At 51.2% G+C, this 16,162-nt stretch overlaps 1 protein-coding gene across 4 annotated transcripts in view; it reads left to right on the top strand.

Moving 5' to 3' along the window:
* Positions 1-16,162, top strand: part of ITGB2 (integrin subunit beta 2) — a 52,949-nt gene that overhangs the window by 20,187 nt on the left and 16,600 nt on the right. For 3 of the 4 annotated variants that reach the window (XM_030579783.1, XM_030579781.1, XM_030579780.1), the window contains exons 2-6: positions 3,267-3,327; positions 8,332-8,420; positions 9,620-9,803; positions 13,390-13,560; positions 15,006-15,247. In XM_030579783.1, the coding sequence (XP_030435643.1) occupies positions 3,270-3,327; positions 8,332-8,420; positions 9,620-9,803; positions 13,390-13,560; positions 15,006-15,247 (744 nt within the window). In that variant the 5' untranslated portion in view covers positions 3,267-3,269. Of the gene's footprint in view, positions 1-430; positions 528-3,266; positions 3,328-8,331; positions 8,421-9,619; positions 9,804-13,389; positions 13,561-15,005; positions 15,248-16,162 lie in introns of those variants that run through there. The other variant, XM_030579782.1, reaches the window with a different exon arrangement.

Genomic DNA, 16,162 nt, shown 5'->3' with positions numbered 1-16,162 from the left:
TACTGGGGAGTTCCCCCAGCTCCTTGACAGCTGCACAGCACTTAGCACCTGTGTTTCTGTGTCAGCTTACACAGCCCTGGTAGCCACTCCCTTTGGCCCCAGTGCGCCATTCTGCTGAGAGCAGTGCGGCTTGGCTCGGGGCCTTGCTGTCGGGCTGGCTAAGCCACGGCTGATTCGGGAGAGAAACTCCACTTTATCTCAAGGAAGGGCTGCCTCTCCCTGTCATCTCAGCCAGTGAGTTTAGAAATTCTCATCTCATGTTTGTGGTTAGAGCCCCACAAGCCGGGCGCTTGGCATGACCTCAGGGCAGGAAGTTACAGGCTTTGGGCGCTGTGGGGTTCCCGGAGCAAAAAGGAACCATTCTGCCACGTGACCGCAGCTGCGTCCACAACCACAAAGACCAACCCAGCCTCTCCCACCCTGTGAACAGGGCGGGGCCTGGAACTTCTCGGAGGTCTGCTCAACGCAGCCGGCGGATGTGGCTTCGCTTACAGTTCCGCGGCTGCAGAGGGATGTGCTGAGGGCAGGTTTGTGCAAAAGGATTTTATTTTCTGTTTTCACTGCTCATGAGTGGCTTCCCCAGCCACAGGGCCCTCCCCCAGGTCGCAGCTTGGGGCACTCTTTGGGCGGCTCATGGCTGCACCTAGGGGTGGCAGCACCTGATGGCGTTGCTGTGTGGGGTGGCTGCTCACACAGAATTTGCAGAAGTGCTCCAGGGCGTGCAAGCTGCCAGCAGCAGGGCTAGGCCAGGAGGTGCAGGGCGACGGGTGCCGGCAGCAGCCCCTCGCTGGCTGCTCCAGTATACTCTTGTTTTACATGACAACTTCAGGGAAGGAAGAAGTAGAGAGCCCAGAATAGCCTACACTCAGTTACAGTTAAAGTGCAGCCTCTCAAGCTGCCTTATTCTCTGCCTACCAGACTGCGGGCGGGGGGGAGCTCGGGGCTTCTGCCTGCAACTCCCAGCTGTTAGCTCTGCATGGAGAGGCAGCTGCAAATGCAGTGGGTGTCCCTGCAGCTCCCAGCCATTTGCTGCTGCCTCTTCCCACGGCTGCAGCTCCCCGCTTGCTGGCACCAGCAGCTGCTGTGCAGGGAGGGGGCCCTGTGGCAAGTGTCTGAGCAGGGTCAGCAAACCCTGGCAAAAACGTGACCCCACGTGCCATCCCTGGTGTTGCATCTGGCTTCATCCCAGCAGGGAGGGGGTCTTGGGACTGCAGCCCCACGGGGCGTGCCTGCCAGGGCTCAGGGCTTCAGCAGGAGCAGGGCTGAAGTTTGGCCACCCCTGGCCTATAGAGTAGGTGCTGGGAAAGGCTGGAGGAGGTGGAGGGCTGAGAGGGAGTGGGGTCTGGGATGCCTGGGGAAGGGGAGGAGCTGGGAGGGGGGCCAAAAGAGGAGGCACATACTGAACTGAGGTTGCAGAATCCCACTTAAATCAGCTGGATCTCCACCTCCTGTGACCAGCTGGGGAAAGGACGCTGGGAGATGCCCTGACTCTCCTACAGGCTCTGAATCTGAGGGGACCTTCCGTGACCATGCCGGGCCCAGGCCACCCAGAGATCCAGGCTCAGCCTGAGCCCACCCTGCCCCATGGGATGTGCTGCCAGGAAGCTAGAGAGGCCAGGGGAGCCAGGTCCTCCATGTGGCACCCGGTGTCATGGCCACTGGGCCCTTCCAAAGACAGGCGATGGCTCTGGGTTGCCTAGAGGGATCCCTAATGCTCAGGCCGCTGAGCCACAGACCATAGGGGTTAACCTTGGGCAAGGCAGCTCCAGCTGCTCAGCGCGCAGGAATTCTGCGATACGGGGAAGCTCCTATCTGTGCTGGGCAGTGTAGCTGGTGACCTCCTGGCGCCGCAGGGTCTGTGCTGCCTGCGGGCATTGGAGAGAGCCAAAGCTGCAGAGACACATAGCTGGTGCACCCCTCCTGCCTTCACTTCATTATACTCTGAGCCCGCGCCCCTGGCCTGTGGGTGTGTGGCAGGGTGTGGCTCAGCAGTGCTCACTCCCATGGCAGCTCGTCCTGGGGGGACCTCTCTGGAAAGGGCTCAGTTCTGGAGTCTGCATCACTGGGATTCTTCTAGGACCCCATCAAACTCTGCCACCTCCCACTTCCCCCATCCAGCCACTTGACACTCCCCAAGCCCTGTGGGCCTGGCACTCTCCCCAGCCTGCCGTTACGCCACTCGCCATAGGCTGGCTGGCCCCCATTAGCACATACAGTCCAATTTACATGCACCGAACGTGCACACACACCCCGACCCTCCTACAGGCTCTGAGTCTGAGGGGATCTTCCGTGACTGTGCGAGGGAACCAGGAAACGGGCATGAGCGGCTCTGAGTCCCAGTGAGTGCTCCACCAGTGCCAAACCCCAGATGTGAACCCTCGTGGGAGCCCTGCTCCCACCAGCACCTCAGCTGGCACCCCAATGGCTGCTAGCCACGGCCAGGGCTCTGTCCCTCCTCCTGCCTGATGTCCCCCTCCTCAGCATTCGCTTACAGAGCAGCAGGAGCTCTCTAACGCCAGTCCTGCCCTTCCCGTGCATATAGGTGCTGGTGAGGTTCTGGCCCATTCGGCCACAGGTGCCTCTGGGAGGCTCACTGGGTAGCTTGTGAAATCTGTCCCGTAGTGCGGGATTTGGATGTGTCAAATCCCTGTGTGAAGCCAAATTAGCTCTGGCTTCCATGCAGAGTATGAAGGAACTGGGCTGTGGTCCACAGGACGCCAGACCATCTCTTCCTCTTTCCATCCCTTCCCCTTCCCCCTCTCGCTTTGCTTCCAAGAGCCATGTTGACTTACTCCTGCTACATCCTTGCTCAGGGCTGTGCCTAAACCATAGCCAGGGATCCCAGAAACGCCTATGGGAGTTAGGAGCACAAGTCTTGCTGACTTTCAGTGGGGTACTTGTGCTCCTGACTTCCTCTGGTGCTTTTGGAAACCCCACCCATGATCTGGCCCTTTGTGATTCCTGTTTAACTGTTACGCAGAAGTTACTCTGCTGTGTGGCTGAGAAAGGGGTTGGTGAAGGACTCATGCACAGTTAGATCTCAGTGAGAGTGTCAGACCCGCTTACACTCCGTTCCCAGAGATCTAATCTGGATTTGGCTTGCTCTGTTCTCTGATGCCCCGATTCGGCCTCCAGAATCCCAGTGGGTGCCGATATCATTGCAGCGGTGGCCTGGTTCAGTTGCAAGTGTTTCACACATGATCCGGACAGCTCTCCTGCCTCCTCCTCTGCCCTGAAATGTCATTGTGGTGCTTTTCATCTTGCAGGCGATGACTCATTATTGCTGCCTCCTGCTGGCTGTGGCTGGGCTGCTGCTGGTGACAACAGGTGAGCTAGTACTTGTCTCCACTGCTTTGTTTGGCAGGCAAAGTAATCCCCGAAGCATGTTACACAGTTAGTAACACAAAGGCAGAGGAAAAAGAACCCCCAAGACATAGCTTTCCAGGGAAGCATTTTGTTACCGTTGACGGTAGGGTCAGCACTTTGCATCCTACACATTGCTGTGGGCTCTTACTCAGCTGATGTGTCCTGGCATAGCCGAGAGCTCAGCGCCTGCCAGTGAAGGGCAAACCAATTCACAAAGACCTCTCTCTGTCTCTTTGTTTGGAGGTGCCTCACATGATCTGATGATATCCATGCGATGAATTGCAGAGACATGCATTAATTACCTTTAGCCATACACCTTTGCCAGTCTCCTCTGCCCAGTCTCTTTCTGCTGAGACTATATGTAACATTGCAAACCACCGAGAGGGTCTTCAGCAGCTGTCACGTAAAAAGAATGAATACCCTGCCACAGAAACTGTTCCTCCTCCACCCCATGCGCTCCCAAATGATCTCTGCCCAACACTCAGGATGGACCCACCACTGAATCAGTGACTCATTTACACACCAATATCTCATGAACCTTCAGGGCTAGAATCTGTAGGATCTGGTTTCTAGCCCTGGCAGATGACAAGATCTCAGACCTTAGCGCTGTGACTCCATGATTGGAAACGAGCTATTTTAGATCATTTTCAGAGGTTTCCAAAACATAGTCATTATAATTTTTCTCTTCGTCTGAGGCCGGTGCAGTTGGACTCCCGGTAACGACATGAGGCTGGGCTGATGGAGAAGGGAAATAGAGCCAATTAAAATAAATTTAATAAAATTTAAGTATCAAAAGCTTCCTTTCGAGCATCTTGCACAAACAGAATTCATGACCGTGTGACGTGGAACTAAGGCTGAACTGGCTCTTGTTCAAGATGACCTGCCAACTCAGTTGTGGCTTTGCCACTCATGAGTCTTGTGCCCATCCAGTATGCATGGATGTGAAATGGGATAGATGGAAATATTCAAAATATTGTAATGCTGTTATACAAATCAATGAAATGGCCTCACCTGGAACAGTGTGTTCAGTTCTGGGAATCCCATCTCAGAAATGGGATAGCAAAATTAGAGAAGATTCAGAGACAGATGTTGAGAATGATTAGAGCTGCAGTCCTCAAACTGTGGGTCGGGACTCCAAAGTGGGTTGTGACCCCATTTTAATGGGGTCGCCAGGGCTGGCTTAGACTTGCTGGGGCCAGGGCTGAAGCCATTCTTTTTAGGTGACAGATCTGAGGAACTGTCCCAGATTGAGGTGTCATTAGAGGTTTGGGACCAAATTGATAAACTAAACAGTAATAAGTCACCAGGACCAGATAGTATTCACCCAAGAGTTCTGAAGGAACTCAAATGGAAAATTACAGAACTATTCATTGTTGTCTGTAACCTATCATTTAAATCAGCTACTATACCAAATGACTGGAGGAGCGCTAATGTGATGCTAATATGATGCCAGAGGGGACCCTGGCAATTACAGGCTAGTAAGTCTGACTTTGGTACCAGGCAAACTGGTTGAAACTATAGGAAAGAACAAAATTGACAGACAGATAGATGAACATAATTTGTTGGGGAAGAGTCAACATGGTTTTTGTAAAGGCAAATCACGCCTCACCAGTCTACTAGAATTCTTTGAGGGGGTCAACAAGCATAGGGACAATAGGGATCCAATGGATGTAGTGTATTTAGATTTTCAGAAAGCCTTTGATAAGGTCCCTCTCCAAAGGCTCTTAAGCAAAGTAAGATGTCATGAGATAAGAGGGAAGGTCCTCTCATGGATTGGTAACTGGTTAAAAGATAGGAAACGAAGGGTAGGAATAAATGGTCAGTTTTCAGAATGGAGAGAGGTAAATAAATAATGGTGTCCGCCACGGGTCTGTACTGGGCTCAGTCGTACTTAACATAGTGTGACAAAGTTCCTTCTCTACCTTGGAGGGTCCTGCGCTTATTGGCAGATTTGCTCACCTCAGTGATCTTCCCCACAGTCTGGATCAACTCCTCCTGTGTCTGATCAGGAGTTGGGAGGTTTGGGGGGAACCCGGGCCCGCCCTCTACTCCAGGTTCCAGCCCAGGACCCTGTGGATTGCAGCTGTCTATAGTGCCTCCTGTAACAGCTGTATGACAGCTACAACTCCCTGGGCTACTTCCCCATGGCCTCCTCCATACACCTTCTTTATCTTCACCACAGGACCTTCTTCCTGGTGTCTGATAACACTTGTACTCCTTAGACCTCCAGCAGCACACCCTCTCACTCTCAGCTCCTTGTGCCTCTTGCTCCCAGCTCCTCACACGAACTTCCTCTCCTCTGGCTCCCACCTCCCTGACTGGATTGAGCTCCTTTTTAAATCCAGGTGCCCTGATTAGCCTGCCTTGATTGGCTGCAGGTGTTCTAATCAGCCTGTCTGCCTTAATTGGTTCTAGCAGGTTCCTGATTACTCCAGTGCAGCCCCTGCTCTGGTCACTCAGGGAACAGAAAACTACTCATCCAGTGACTAATATATTTGCCCTCTACCAGACTCCTGTACCCCGCTGGCCTGGGTCTGTCACAATATTCATAAAAGATCTGGGAAAAAGGGTAAACAGTGAGGTGGCAAAATTTGCAGATGATTCAAAACTACTCAAGATAGTTAAATCCCAGGCAGACTGCAAAGAGCTACAAAAGGATCTCTCAAAACTGGGTGAGTGGGCAACAAAATGGAAGATGAAATTCAATGCCAATAAATGCAAAGTAATGCACATTAGAAAACATCCCAGTCCCAACTATACATATAAAATGATGGGGTCTAAATTAGCTGTTACCACTCAAGAAAGAGATCTTGGAGTCATTGTGGACAATTCTCTGAAAACACCCATTCACTATGCAGTGGCAGTCAAAAAGGCAAAGAGAATGTTGGGAATCATTAGGAAAGGGACAGATAATAAGACAGAAAATATCATGTTGCCTCTACCTAAATCCACGGTACACCCACATCTTGAATACTGCATGCAGATGTGGTCTCCCCATCTTAAAAAAGATATATCGGATGTGGAAAAAGTTCAGAAAAGGGCAGCAGAAGTGATATGGGGTATGGAACAGCTGCCTTATGAGGAGAGATTAATAAGACTGGGACTTTTCAGGCTGGAAAAGAGACAACTAAGGGGGATATGATAGAGGTCCAAACAGTCATGACTGGTGTGGAGAAAGTAAATAAGGAAGTGTTATTTACTCCTTCACATAACACAAGAACTAGGGGGCACCAAATGAAATTAATAGGCAGCAGATTTAAAACAAACAAAAGGAAGTATTTTTTCCACACAACGCACAGTCAACCTGTGGGACTCCTTGCCAGAAGATGTTGTGAAGGCCAAGACTATAAAAAGGTTCAAAAAAGAATTAGATAAATTCATGGAGGATAGATCCATCAATGGCTATTAGCCAGGATGGGCAGGGATGGTGTCTCTAGCCTCTGTTTGCCAGAAGCTGGGAATGAGCGACGGGATGGATCACCTGATGATTATCCGTTCTGTTTATTTCCTCTGGGGCACCTGACATTTGCCACTGTCGGAAAACAGGACAGTGGGCTAGATGCACCTTTGGTCTGACCCAGTCTGGCTGCTCTTATGTTCTTAAGGGACGTGATAAAAGTAGAGAACATGAGGAATGTGATACAGAAGGTGGATCAGGAACTTGCATTCACCCTGTCTTGTGACGCAAGAACAAGTAAGCAATCAATGAAATTATAAGGTGGCAAGTTCAAAACAGACAAAAGGAAATTGTTTTTTATCCAATGCACAGTTAATCTGTCTGGCTACAAAACATCCCTGAGGCAAGACTTGGAGAAGGACTGGAGAGCCAGAATATCTACAGTGACGTTAGACCGGCGGAAAAACCCGCCAGCCTTTGGAAGGATAACACACACCCTCCCGCTTGAGACAGTCAAAAAGCCAATGGATGGGTTTACAAAGCAGTGTAAACCCATCAATGGGAGGTTATTGCTTAACTGCCACGCCAACATTGTGGGCACTTTACTCTGCTGCAGCTGGTTCTGGCTATTGCTGGAGACTGACCTAGGAGGAGCTGTTCCTGTATTAACCAGATACAAGTCAGTGGGTCTGTTTCCGTGTGCTAGCCCCGGCACCGCATAGAGTGCAGTGGAAAGCACATATGCTCACTCCCTGCTGGATGAGAGATATGGGTTGCTTGCTTCAGACTTTGCTGGCATGCAGAGGATGGGGCTGGGGAGGAAGCAGGGGAGCTGGGAACTGACATGAGACACCCATCTGGACAATGCCCCATGAAGAGGCACGCCTTGGAGACCCAAAGTGAGGTGACCATATTTTCAAAATCCAAGAGCAGGACACTTTTCTGAAGTGTTTTAGGGTCGTGAAAACTCGTACAAAAGAGGCACTCATTAGAACTGTGCACTGGTGGCACTACTCCCTGCTTGGGGGAACATAGGACAGATCCACACAAAAACTGGCACCACTTGAACTGAGGGTATTTTTAAACTGATTTCATTACACCAGCCCTAGTTTGTGTGTAGACACCCTTACTCCGGTTTAGCATAATCAGGTATGAACCTAAACTAGAATAAGCCACTCTGAGATGGAAATAAGAGAGCCCTCCTCCAGAAGTGCAGCCCTTTTGCTGAGTGTTGAGTGTCTGGAGTTTCAGTAGAGGGTTTTTGTTTGATCTGTAAAATCACCCTCGTGGTATGTCAGCTTGGATGTCCCACTGCCACGCCACCCTGTGGTTCGCAAGGGGGTTCCTCCCCTGATCTCATGCCTGGCTTCAGCAGAACTGCTGTTCTTGTCATTGGCTGTGTGGACTCAGGACAGTGTGCGTGGTCTGGGTGAAGAGTTTATCTAGATGGAGTCACTAGGGTTGGCACATGCCAGGGGTGGCAGTAGGCTGTCCCTGGGGGTTGGGCCTCTCGCTCATGGGCTGGCCAAGCTCAAGTCACGCTTCTTCCCTACCCCTCTGTGTTATAGCTCTTGCCCTGGAATGCCCCAAAATCAAAGTGAGCACCTGTCAGGACTGCATCCGGTCTGGCCCCGGCTGCGCTTGGTGCAAGAAACTGGTAGGTCTGCATTTTTTTTCATTGCACCAGCTCTTAGCTTCTGTGCTGGCCTCCCAGCTTCCCCACAAACACCCCCAAGATGGTGCTTGGCCACATTCAGCCCTCTGCAGAAGACTCCGTGCTCTTGGGAGGGGAAACTGGGCCAAGGGGTCCCGAGGAAGATCTCCCATTGTCCCAGACTGAGGCAGAGGGAGTCTCCATCAACACTCCCTAAGCCCAGAAGACGTTCCTGGGAGTGTCCATCTCCCATTGCTGTTCCAGAGGGAAATGGACACTCCCAGAAATTAAGGTGGCCATCCTGCAGCAAAAAAACTTCAGGACCAGACTTCAAAGAGAAACTGCTGAGCTTCAGTTCATTTGCAAATTTGACACCATCAGCTCAGGATTAAACAAAGACTGTGAATGGCTTGCCAATTACAGAACGAGTTTCTCCTCCCTTGGTTTTCACATCTCAACTGCTAGAACAGGGCCTCATCCTCCCTGATTTAACTACCTCATTATCTTTAGCTTGCCTGCATATATATACCTGCCCCTGGAAATTTCCACTACATGCATCTGACGAAGTGGGTATTCACCCACGAAAGCTCATGCTCCAAAATGTCTGTTAGTCTATAAGGTGCCACAGGACTCTTTGCTACTCCCAGAAATGTCTCCTGGGCTCTGGGAGCTCCGATGGAGGCATCCCCCCAGCCCGCACAGACTCCCTGCAGCTGGTGATCTGGGCCTTTGCTGACCTCTCGCCGTGGGGAGATGAAGGGTTAATGCAGAACGCAAGGAGGTTTATTTCCTGGGAGTGGGGATGGAGCCAGCTAAGTGCTGCACTCATGCCCATGGCTGAGTGAGAACAGGAAGAGTGTAGGATGGGCAGGGGCGGCAGGGATCCGGAAGATTAGATGGGCACATTGTCTGAGAAAGGACGTTCCCTGTTTCCTTGAGGAGTGAGTTCCTCCATCTTGATGGCCAGGCCAGTAGTTAACTACCAAACCCTGCAGCTCCAATGCTGTGCTTGTGGCTGTGGGGGGAAGGAGGAGGGGAGATGAGGGGGAGCTGGAGGTGTCTGGTGGTGGTAGCTCTGTAACCTTTTCTGTGCCCCCTGTTCCCAGCTGTCCGAATGACTCTCTTGGGCAGGGCTCTGAACTAACATGGCTTGTGCTCAGCAGGATTTTTCTTTCTTCCCCCTTTGGTTTTGCAACGCACAGAATTTCACCAAAGCGGGCGAGCCAGACTCCATTCGTTGTGACACCAAAGAGCAGCTGCAGCAGAGGGGATGTGACGCAAAAGACATCGTGTTCCCAGAAAGCGCCTTCATCCAATTAAAGAACGCCCTCCTCGACGACAAGACCCAGCTGGCGCCCCAGCAAGTGCACTTGAAGTTAAGACTAGGTACAGTTTGCTGGGAAGCCGGGTTGGCAGCCTAGTGGGAGCAATGGCATGTGGAGGGAAGCACAGGCACACAGCCACTGATCAGCATGGAACCGGTTCAGGTCCAGAATATGTCCGGGTCCCTCTTTTCCTGCAGTGTGTTTAAATCACAGGTGGGTGCTTCGTTCGAGTGTGGAAACAGGCGCATGGGAAAAATCCTTGTGTCAGCTGAGACAAGCACCTGTGGGTGGGGGGTGGGGGGGTGTGATGGTCTGATAGCAGCAGGCCAGGCCAGGATTTCTCCTCTCCAGGCACAGCAGGCTCACTGCAGCCAGGCGTGCTTGCCGAAAACAAGTAGAAATTCACTGGCAAGGTGAGTCACGTGCAGAATTGAGGCAGCTCCCCTGCAGCATGGATGCCTGCCCCCATGCCCTTGCCCAGTGAGGGGGACAGAAGGCAGACCCAAGGGTGGGGAAGCAGAAAGGCCATGACCCGGGAGGGAATGCCTGTGTCTCCAGAACAAGCAGACAGCCCGTTGACAAGCACCAGGAATGCTCAGCAAAGGTGAAGCTCCTCGCCCTCTCTGGCACCACACAGCCATGACTGTGCCCCTTGGCCTGCCAGCAGCCCCTTATCCTGGTTCATTGTGAGTGAGCAATATTTGCCCAAACATGCAGAACCGTAACTAGGAATTGCCCTGATGCCTCATGAGCCTCATTAACTGTGATTGTGCTTCTGGAGAGGAGGAGAAAGAGTAGCTCAGTATGCCCTGTGGGATCCCTGTCAGCCAGCAGCAAGGATCAGCTAACCCAGAAATGCTATGAGGCTGTAGGAACACAAGTCCTGACTACGGCTGTGAGGGGTACCAAGAAAATGGCCTCTTTTGTTTGGCAGGAGTAAAATCCCGTGATAAGCCCAGTTCCTAGAGTGGCCCCAACGGGGCAGAGTTAAGGCCATGGCTGGCGGGGTGTGGCAAGCAGCACCTTAACTCTGCATTCCCTGTGGTTCATAAGTTTGTGGTGAGTTTTCTCTTGTCACAGTAACTTTCTTTACAGGGCTGTATGGAGAGGAGTTTGGGGCTGTCAGTCTGAAAAGACACAGGGGACACAAGGCCCTGTTGTGCAACACTGACCTTATCTCCACCTTAACACAGTTCTTTGTACATTAATTTCCTTTATTTTCCAAATATGTGAAAGAACCCAGCTGGCAAGGGGCCCAGCCATTTCCCTAGCAACAGGGCAGATGTACTCTCTCCTGGCTGGGACAGAGAATCTTTACAGACAGTGTTAGCCATTGCTGTAAGTCTCAAAGAGTCAGACCGTGGGGCCACTCCAACCAACAGTGCTCCTGGAGAGCACCTGGAAACACAACAGCCTTCAGAGCCACTGTCTCATCCAATGGTTGAGCCGCATCACCATTGACAATTGCACAGTATACAGAGGTTTTTTGGGAGCTGATGAATAATGAATAGATGTTACAAGCATGTTATAAGCATGCCTAGTATGTGTTACAGATGGTTATAAGCATATGAGTAGAACTGGGAAAAAAAAATTAGCTGAAACTTTTTTCTAGTGAAAAATGCAGATTCAGGTTAACTAAAACATTTAGCAGATTCATGTAAATTTTTAAAAATTGTTTCAGTCCAAATTAAACCTAAAAAATATTCCAAAAAAATGGATCTGCTTTGTTTTGAAAATGTTGAAATGAAACATTTAGATTGTTGGATTTGAAACAGCTTTTCATTCTGAAATTTCATTCAATTTTATAAAGGCAGGACCATGTCGCTTTCGATGAAATTTCTTTTCAGAAAAAGTGGAAGTGTTTCAATAAGGTCAAAATGTTCCATTTCACAACAAAATGTTTCAATTTTTCATTTCAAAATGAGTTTCCATTCAGAAAGGTGTATTATACCAATTACTATACCAGCTATCGAACCATGAGCAGTTAGTGTATTTGATAATTTAAAAATAGTTTTTAAACCCTAATTTTAAAATCTTATAAGAACAGAATAAAAACTAATATAAAATAAATACAAAGTCAAAATCAAAATGAAATGTTTTGTTTAACCCCTGCCCTTTTGTTTTACTTGGTTGGGCAGGACATTTTGAAATTTGAACTTTTCATTCCTATTTGGAATGAGTTTTTTCCCCTAAATGGTAGAATTTCCCCTGGAATGAATAATTCAAGTTTTGACCAGCTGTAGTTGCCTTTACCATAACAATAATTATTATCGTCGTGCCCAGAGCCCCCGCCATGGAGCAGGACCGCACTGTGCTAGCTTCAGGGGTATACACACAATAAAAAGACAGTTACTGCTCTGAAGAGCTTACGCTGTAAATATCAGAGAAGATCCAACAGATGGAGACAGATCTGGGAGTACAAGGAAACAATGAGATACATTGGTCAGCAGGACAGGTGCACCCGCAGCCTAACCGGGGTCCCAGGAGATGGTGGTGGCTGCCATCATGTTGAAGCTCACGCCTTTCTCTTCTCCTGTCCTTCAGTGATCCACTATTGTGGTCATGACAGCTCAATTCTCCCCTCCACCCCCCAAGTTTTGTCTTTCAGGGACCCCAAAGGGAGTGATGGGCGAAATAGCCCATCCTCTCATTATTTTTCTGACACCTTGATTTTGGTGCATTGATTTCAGGTCCCACACTGGCATGATTCTAACACAGTCCTTGAGTCAGACCAGGAGGCTTTTTGTTTGGATTAATTCAGTCGGTCTGTCTCTCCTTTTTGCACTTTTTCTCATCAACATTTGTTGTTGTAGATTAGTGTGATGTTTTATGAACTTTCACTCACTTCTCACAATTGGTAGGCCAAGTTATTACAACAGGGAAATGGCCAAAATGATGGGCTGGGAGAATTACCTTTGCAGCTGCATTCTGAATGGCTGTGAGCAGGACAAGATGGCATTTGTGAAGGCCAGAGAAAAGGATTTTGCAGTAATCGAGATGTGCGAGGCAGAGAACCTGCAGGAGAGCTTTAGCTGTGTGGCTGGAGAGGACAGACCAGATCTTACAGATGGGATTCAGAGATTCCAAAACCAGAAGGGACCATTGTGATCATTTAGTCTGGCCTCCTGGATAGCACAGGCCAGAGACCTGCCCCACAATAACTCCAAGAGCAGATCTGTTAGAAAAACACCCACTCTTGATTTAAGAATTGTCGCTGTCGTGCAGTGGAACAGGTGATAACCCACTACGATCCTTGGTAAATCTTTCCAACGGTTTATTACTTTCACTGTTTAAAATTTACACCTTATTTCCAGCCTGAATTTGTCTAGCTTCAGCTTCCAGCCGCAGGATCGTGTTTCAGCTTTCTCTGCCGTCAGAAGCTCACTAGTAAATATTCATTCCCCATGCAGATGCATATAGACTGTGATTAAGTCACTCCTTAATCTTCATTTTTTTTACACTGAATAGATTGAGTCTATTGCTGTAAGGCAGGTTTTCTAATCCTTTAATGGTTCTCATGGCTCTTCTCTGAACTTTCCAATTCTACAACACTCTTCCTGAATTGTGGGCACCAGAGCTGGACAGTGTTCCACAGCAGTCACGTGATTCCATTGAGCCGTTTCCATGCTCTGCCTCTTCCCTGGCAGGTCAGCCGGCTGTGTTCAATGTGACCTTCCGCCGTGCCGAGGGCTACCCTATCGACCTCTACTATCTGATGGATCTCTCCTACTCCATGCATGATGACCTGGAGAAAGTGAAGAAGCTGGGAGGAGACCTGCTCGCAGCTCTGAACTCCATCACCGGCTCCGGCCAGATCGGTGAGTGTTCTCTGGGCACTCGCGCTCTCTTGGCAGCATTGAAGAGCCACAGCTAAATCCAGTTCTAGCAAGAACATAGGAAGATGCACCGCACTGCAGTAGCCAGGCCAGGAGAGACATCGAGGCTCGGTGAGGAGGTGTCCAGTAAGCGCACAGGGATAACGCATACTGGGATCACCCCTTGCTTTGCCCAGCCCCTCTACAGAGAGCACTGCACTCTGCTCAGTCACACATCCGCAGAGGAGAAGGGGGCCCATAGCTGCAGCCAAGAGACGTATTGGCTCCATATGTGCTTGGTTCAGCCACTGCCACTGCATTCGGGTTTGGTTCTGCTCGCTGATATCACTGGCAAAACTCTCCCTGGCTGCCAGAGGCACAAGAAAGGAGCCTATGGACTGCAGGCTCTCAGACCCCACAGGTTTCATTTCAAACCAGCCTGAAATGTCCAACACATTTGGGTCTCTGGCAGCAAAGAAAACAGGCTGAATGGGGAAGGAACTGGGGGTGGCCAGCCGGAGACAGCAGCTCTGGGGGAAATGTGGGCCACCCAGGCATCTGAGTGCGCATCTCTGCTAGCCAGAGCCCTTTGCAAGAGAGAGGCAGCTGGGGGCAGGGTCCATCAGAGAGGGAGAAGGAGCCAGGACAGAGGGGCCAGTGGAGAATGGGGGTCAGGAACCACAGCGGGAGAGGAGAGGCAGCAGCCACCAGTGGGCCACGAGGAGATTCCCACTTCACTGCTTGACTGCGTCCCCAGAAGTGGATTAAGCTTTCGTGGGGCCCTGGGCCAGAGAAAGTGAGGGCTTCTCCCCACCCCTTCTGCCTGAAGTCCCCCCGCCCCTCTCTGTGCTCCTGCCGGGGAAATGGGGTTGGGGTGCAGAGGCTTCTCCAGCCTGCGTAGCACACCTGCCCAGCGCTTCTGCTGGGGAGCAGGATCTGGGGGGCAGGGGCTTCTCCTGGTCCCCAGCAGGAGGGCCAGGCAGGCAGAGCAGGGTGCAGGGGGTGCCCATTTTTCTGGGGTCCCCCGTTTGGCCAGTGCCCCTGGGCACAGGCCCTGTTGGCTCTGTGGCTAATCCACCACCGTGTGTCCCTGCCTGGCTGGGTTGCTCTATGGCTGGGACAGGATGCTGGTCTAGATCTCTTCTTCATGGATGGGGTTGCATAGCTGACCTGGCCTCTGCACTTTGGCTGGGCCCCGGCTTTCCCCAGAGCCCTCTAACTCCAAGTGACCTTCGGGCTCCTTCCTGGACAAGCAACTGCCTCCCACCGGCACCTCTCGTTTGCCCAGCGCTGGTTACTTGCACATTCCGCCCACGCCCCGTGGCATAGTGACCGCCAGGATTTATGACATCCCCACAGCTGCACTCACCAAGCCTCTGGCCGTGGTTGTTTGAGGGATGTGGTACTGGGCACTGCTCCCTAAAGCTGTGTCCCCCTGTGCATCCCAGGCTTCGGCTCCTTTGTGGACAAGACGGTGCTGCCTTTCGTGAACACACACCCCGAGAAGCTGAAGAACCCCTGCACAAATAAGGAGACCACCTGCCAGCCGCCATTCGCTTTCAGGCATGTCCTCTCCCTCACTGAAAATGCCAGAACGTTTGAGAGGGAGGTCCAGAAGCAGTCCATCTCGGGGAACCTCGATGCTCCCGAGGGCGGGCTGGACGCCATGATGCAGGTGGCGGTCTGCGGGGTAAGTCCAGTCGCCATCACCCGGCTGACGGGTGGGGATAACCCAGATCCAGAGCCTGTGTGGCCAGATGGTGAGGGGCATAAGGCCAGGCCAAAGGGACCATGTGTATGACTGAAGGGTTAGAGACCAGGCGTCTTGGGGAGAGACTCAAGGAGCTCAGGCTTGTTATCTCAACCCAGAGAGGTTGGGGGGTGACCCCAGTCTGTAAGGATCAGATATTTGATAATTGGCTCTTCAGTAGAGCCAAGAGCGGTCTAACACGGCCCCATGGCTGGAAGCTGAAGCCAGCCATGTTCAGACTGGAAATAAGGTTGCACATTGTTAATAATGACCAAGCGTCAGTCTGGATTCTCTATGTGGGGAGGGATAGCTCAGTGTTTGAGCATTGGCTTGCTAAACCCTCCGTTGTGAGTTCAATCCTTGAGGGGCCCATTTAGGGATCTAGAGCAAAAAGTCTGGGGATTGGTCCCCCTTTGAGCAGGGGGTTGGACTAGAATTCAGGACTGCACAACATGCAGCCCATGTGGGCTCACTGTGTGGCCCATGGGGGATGAGTAGGTGGGCTCACTGTGTGGCCTGTGGGGGGTGAGTAGCCAAGTGGCTGGGGGGTGAGGAGCCAGGCAGTGGGGAGCGGGGGCAGGTGAGCCAGTGGCAGAGGAGGCGGGCAGGCAGTGGCAGTGGCAGGGGCTGAGTAGGCGAGCAAGGAGTCAGTGGCTGATCTGGTCTGGCTCCCCTCCCCTCTCCAAGGGTTGCAGCTGTCTGGAGGTGCTGCCTTCCACACCTTCCTCATTCATTCAACAGGGCGATTGATTACAAAGTTGGGGAAAGATCTTATTCTACTTCTAGCAAAAAGACATTTTTCTTTTACCTTAATTATACTACCTTAGGGGCCCGCTATAACATATTACCACGGTT

Source organism: Gopherus evgoodei, chromosome 11, assembly GCF_007399415.2.
Source record: "Gopherus evgoodei ecotype Sinaloan lineage chromosome 11, rGopEvg1_v1.p, whole genome shotgun sequence".
Lineage (NCBI taxonomy): Eukaryota > Metazoa > Chordata > Testudines > Testudinidae > Gopherus > Gopherus evgoodei.
This window is presented reverse-complemented; position numbering and strand designations above follow the sequence as displayed.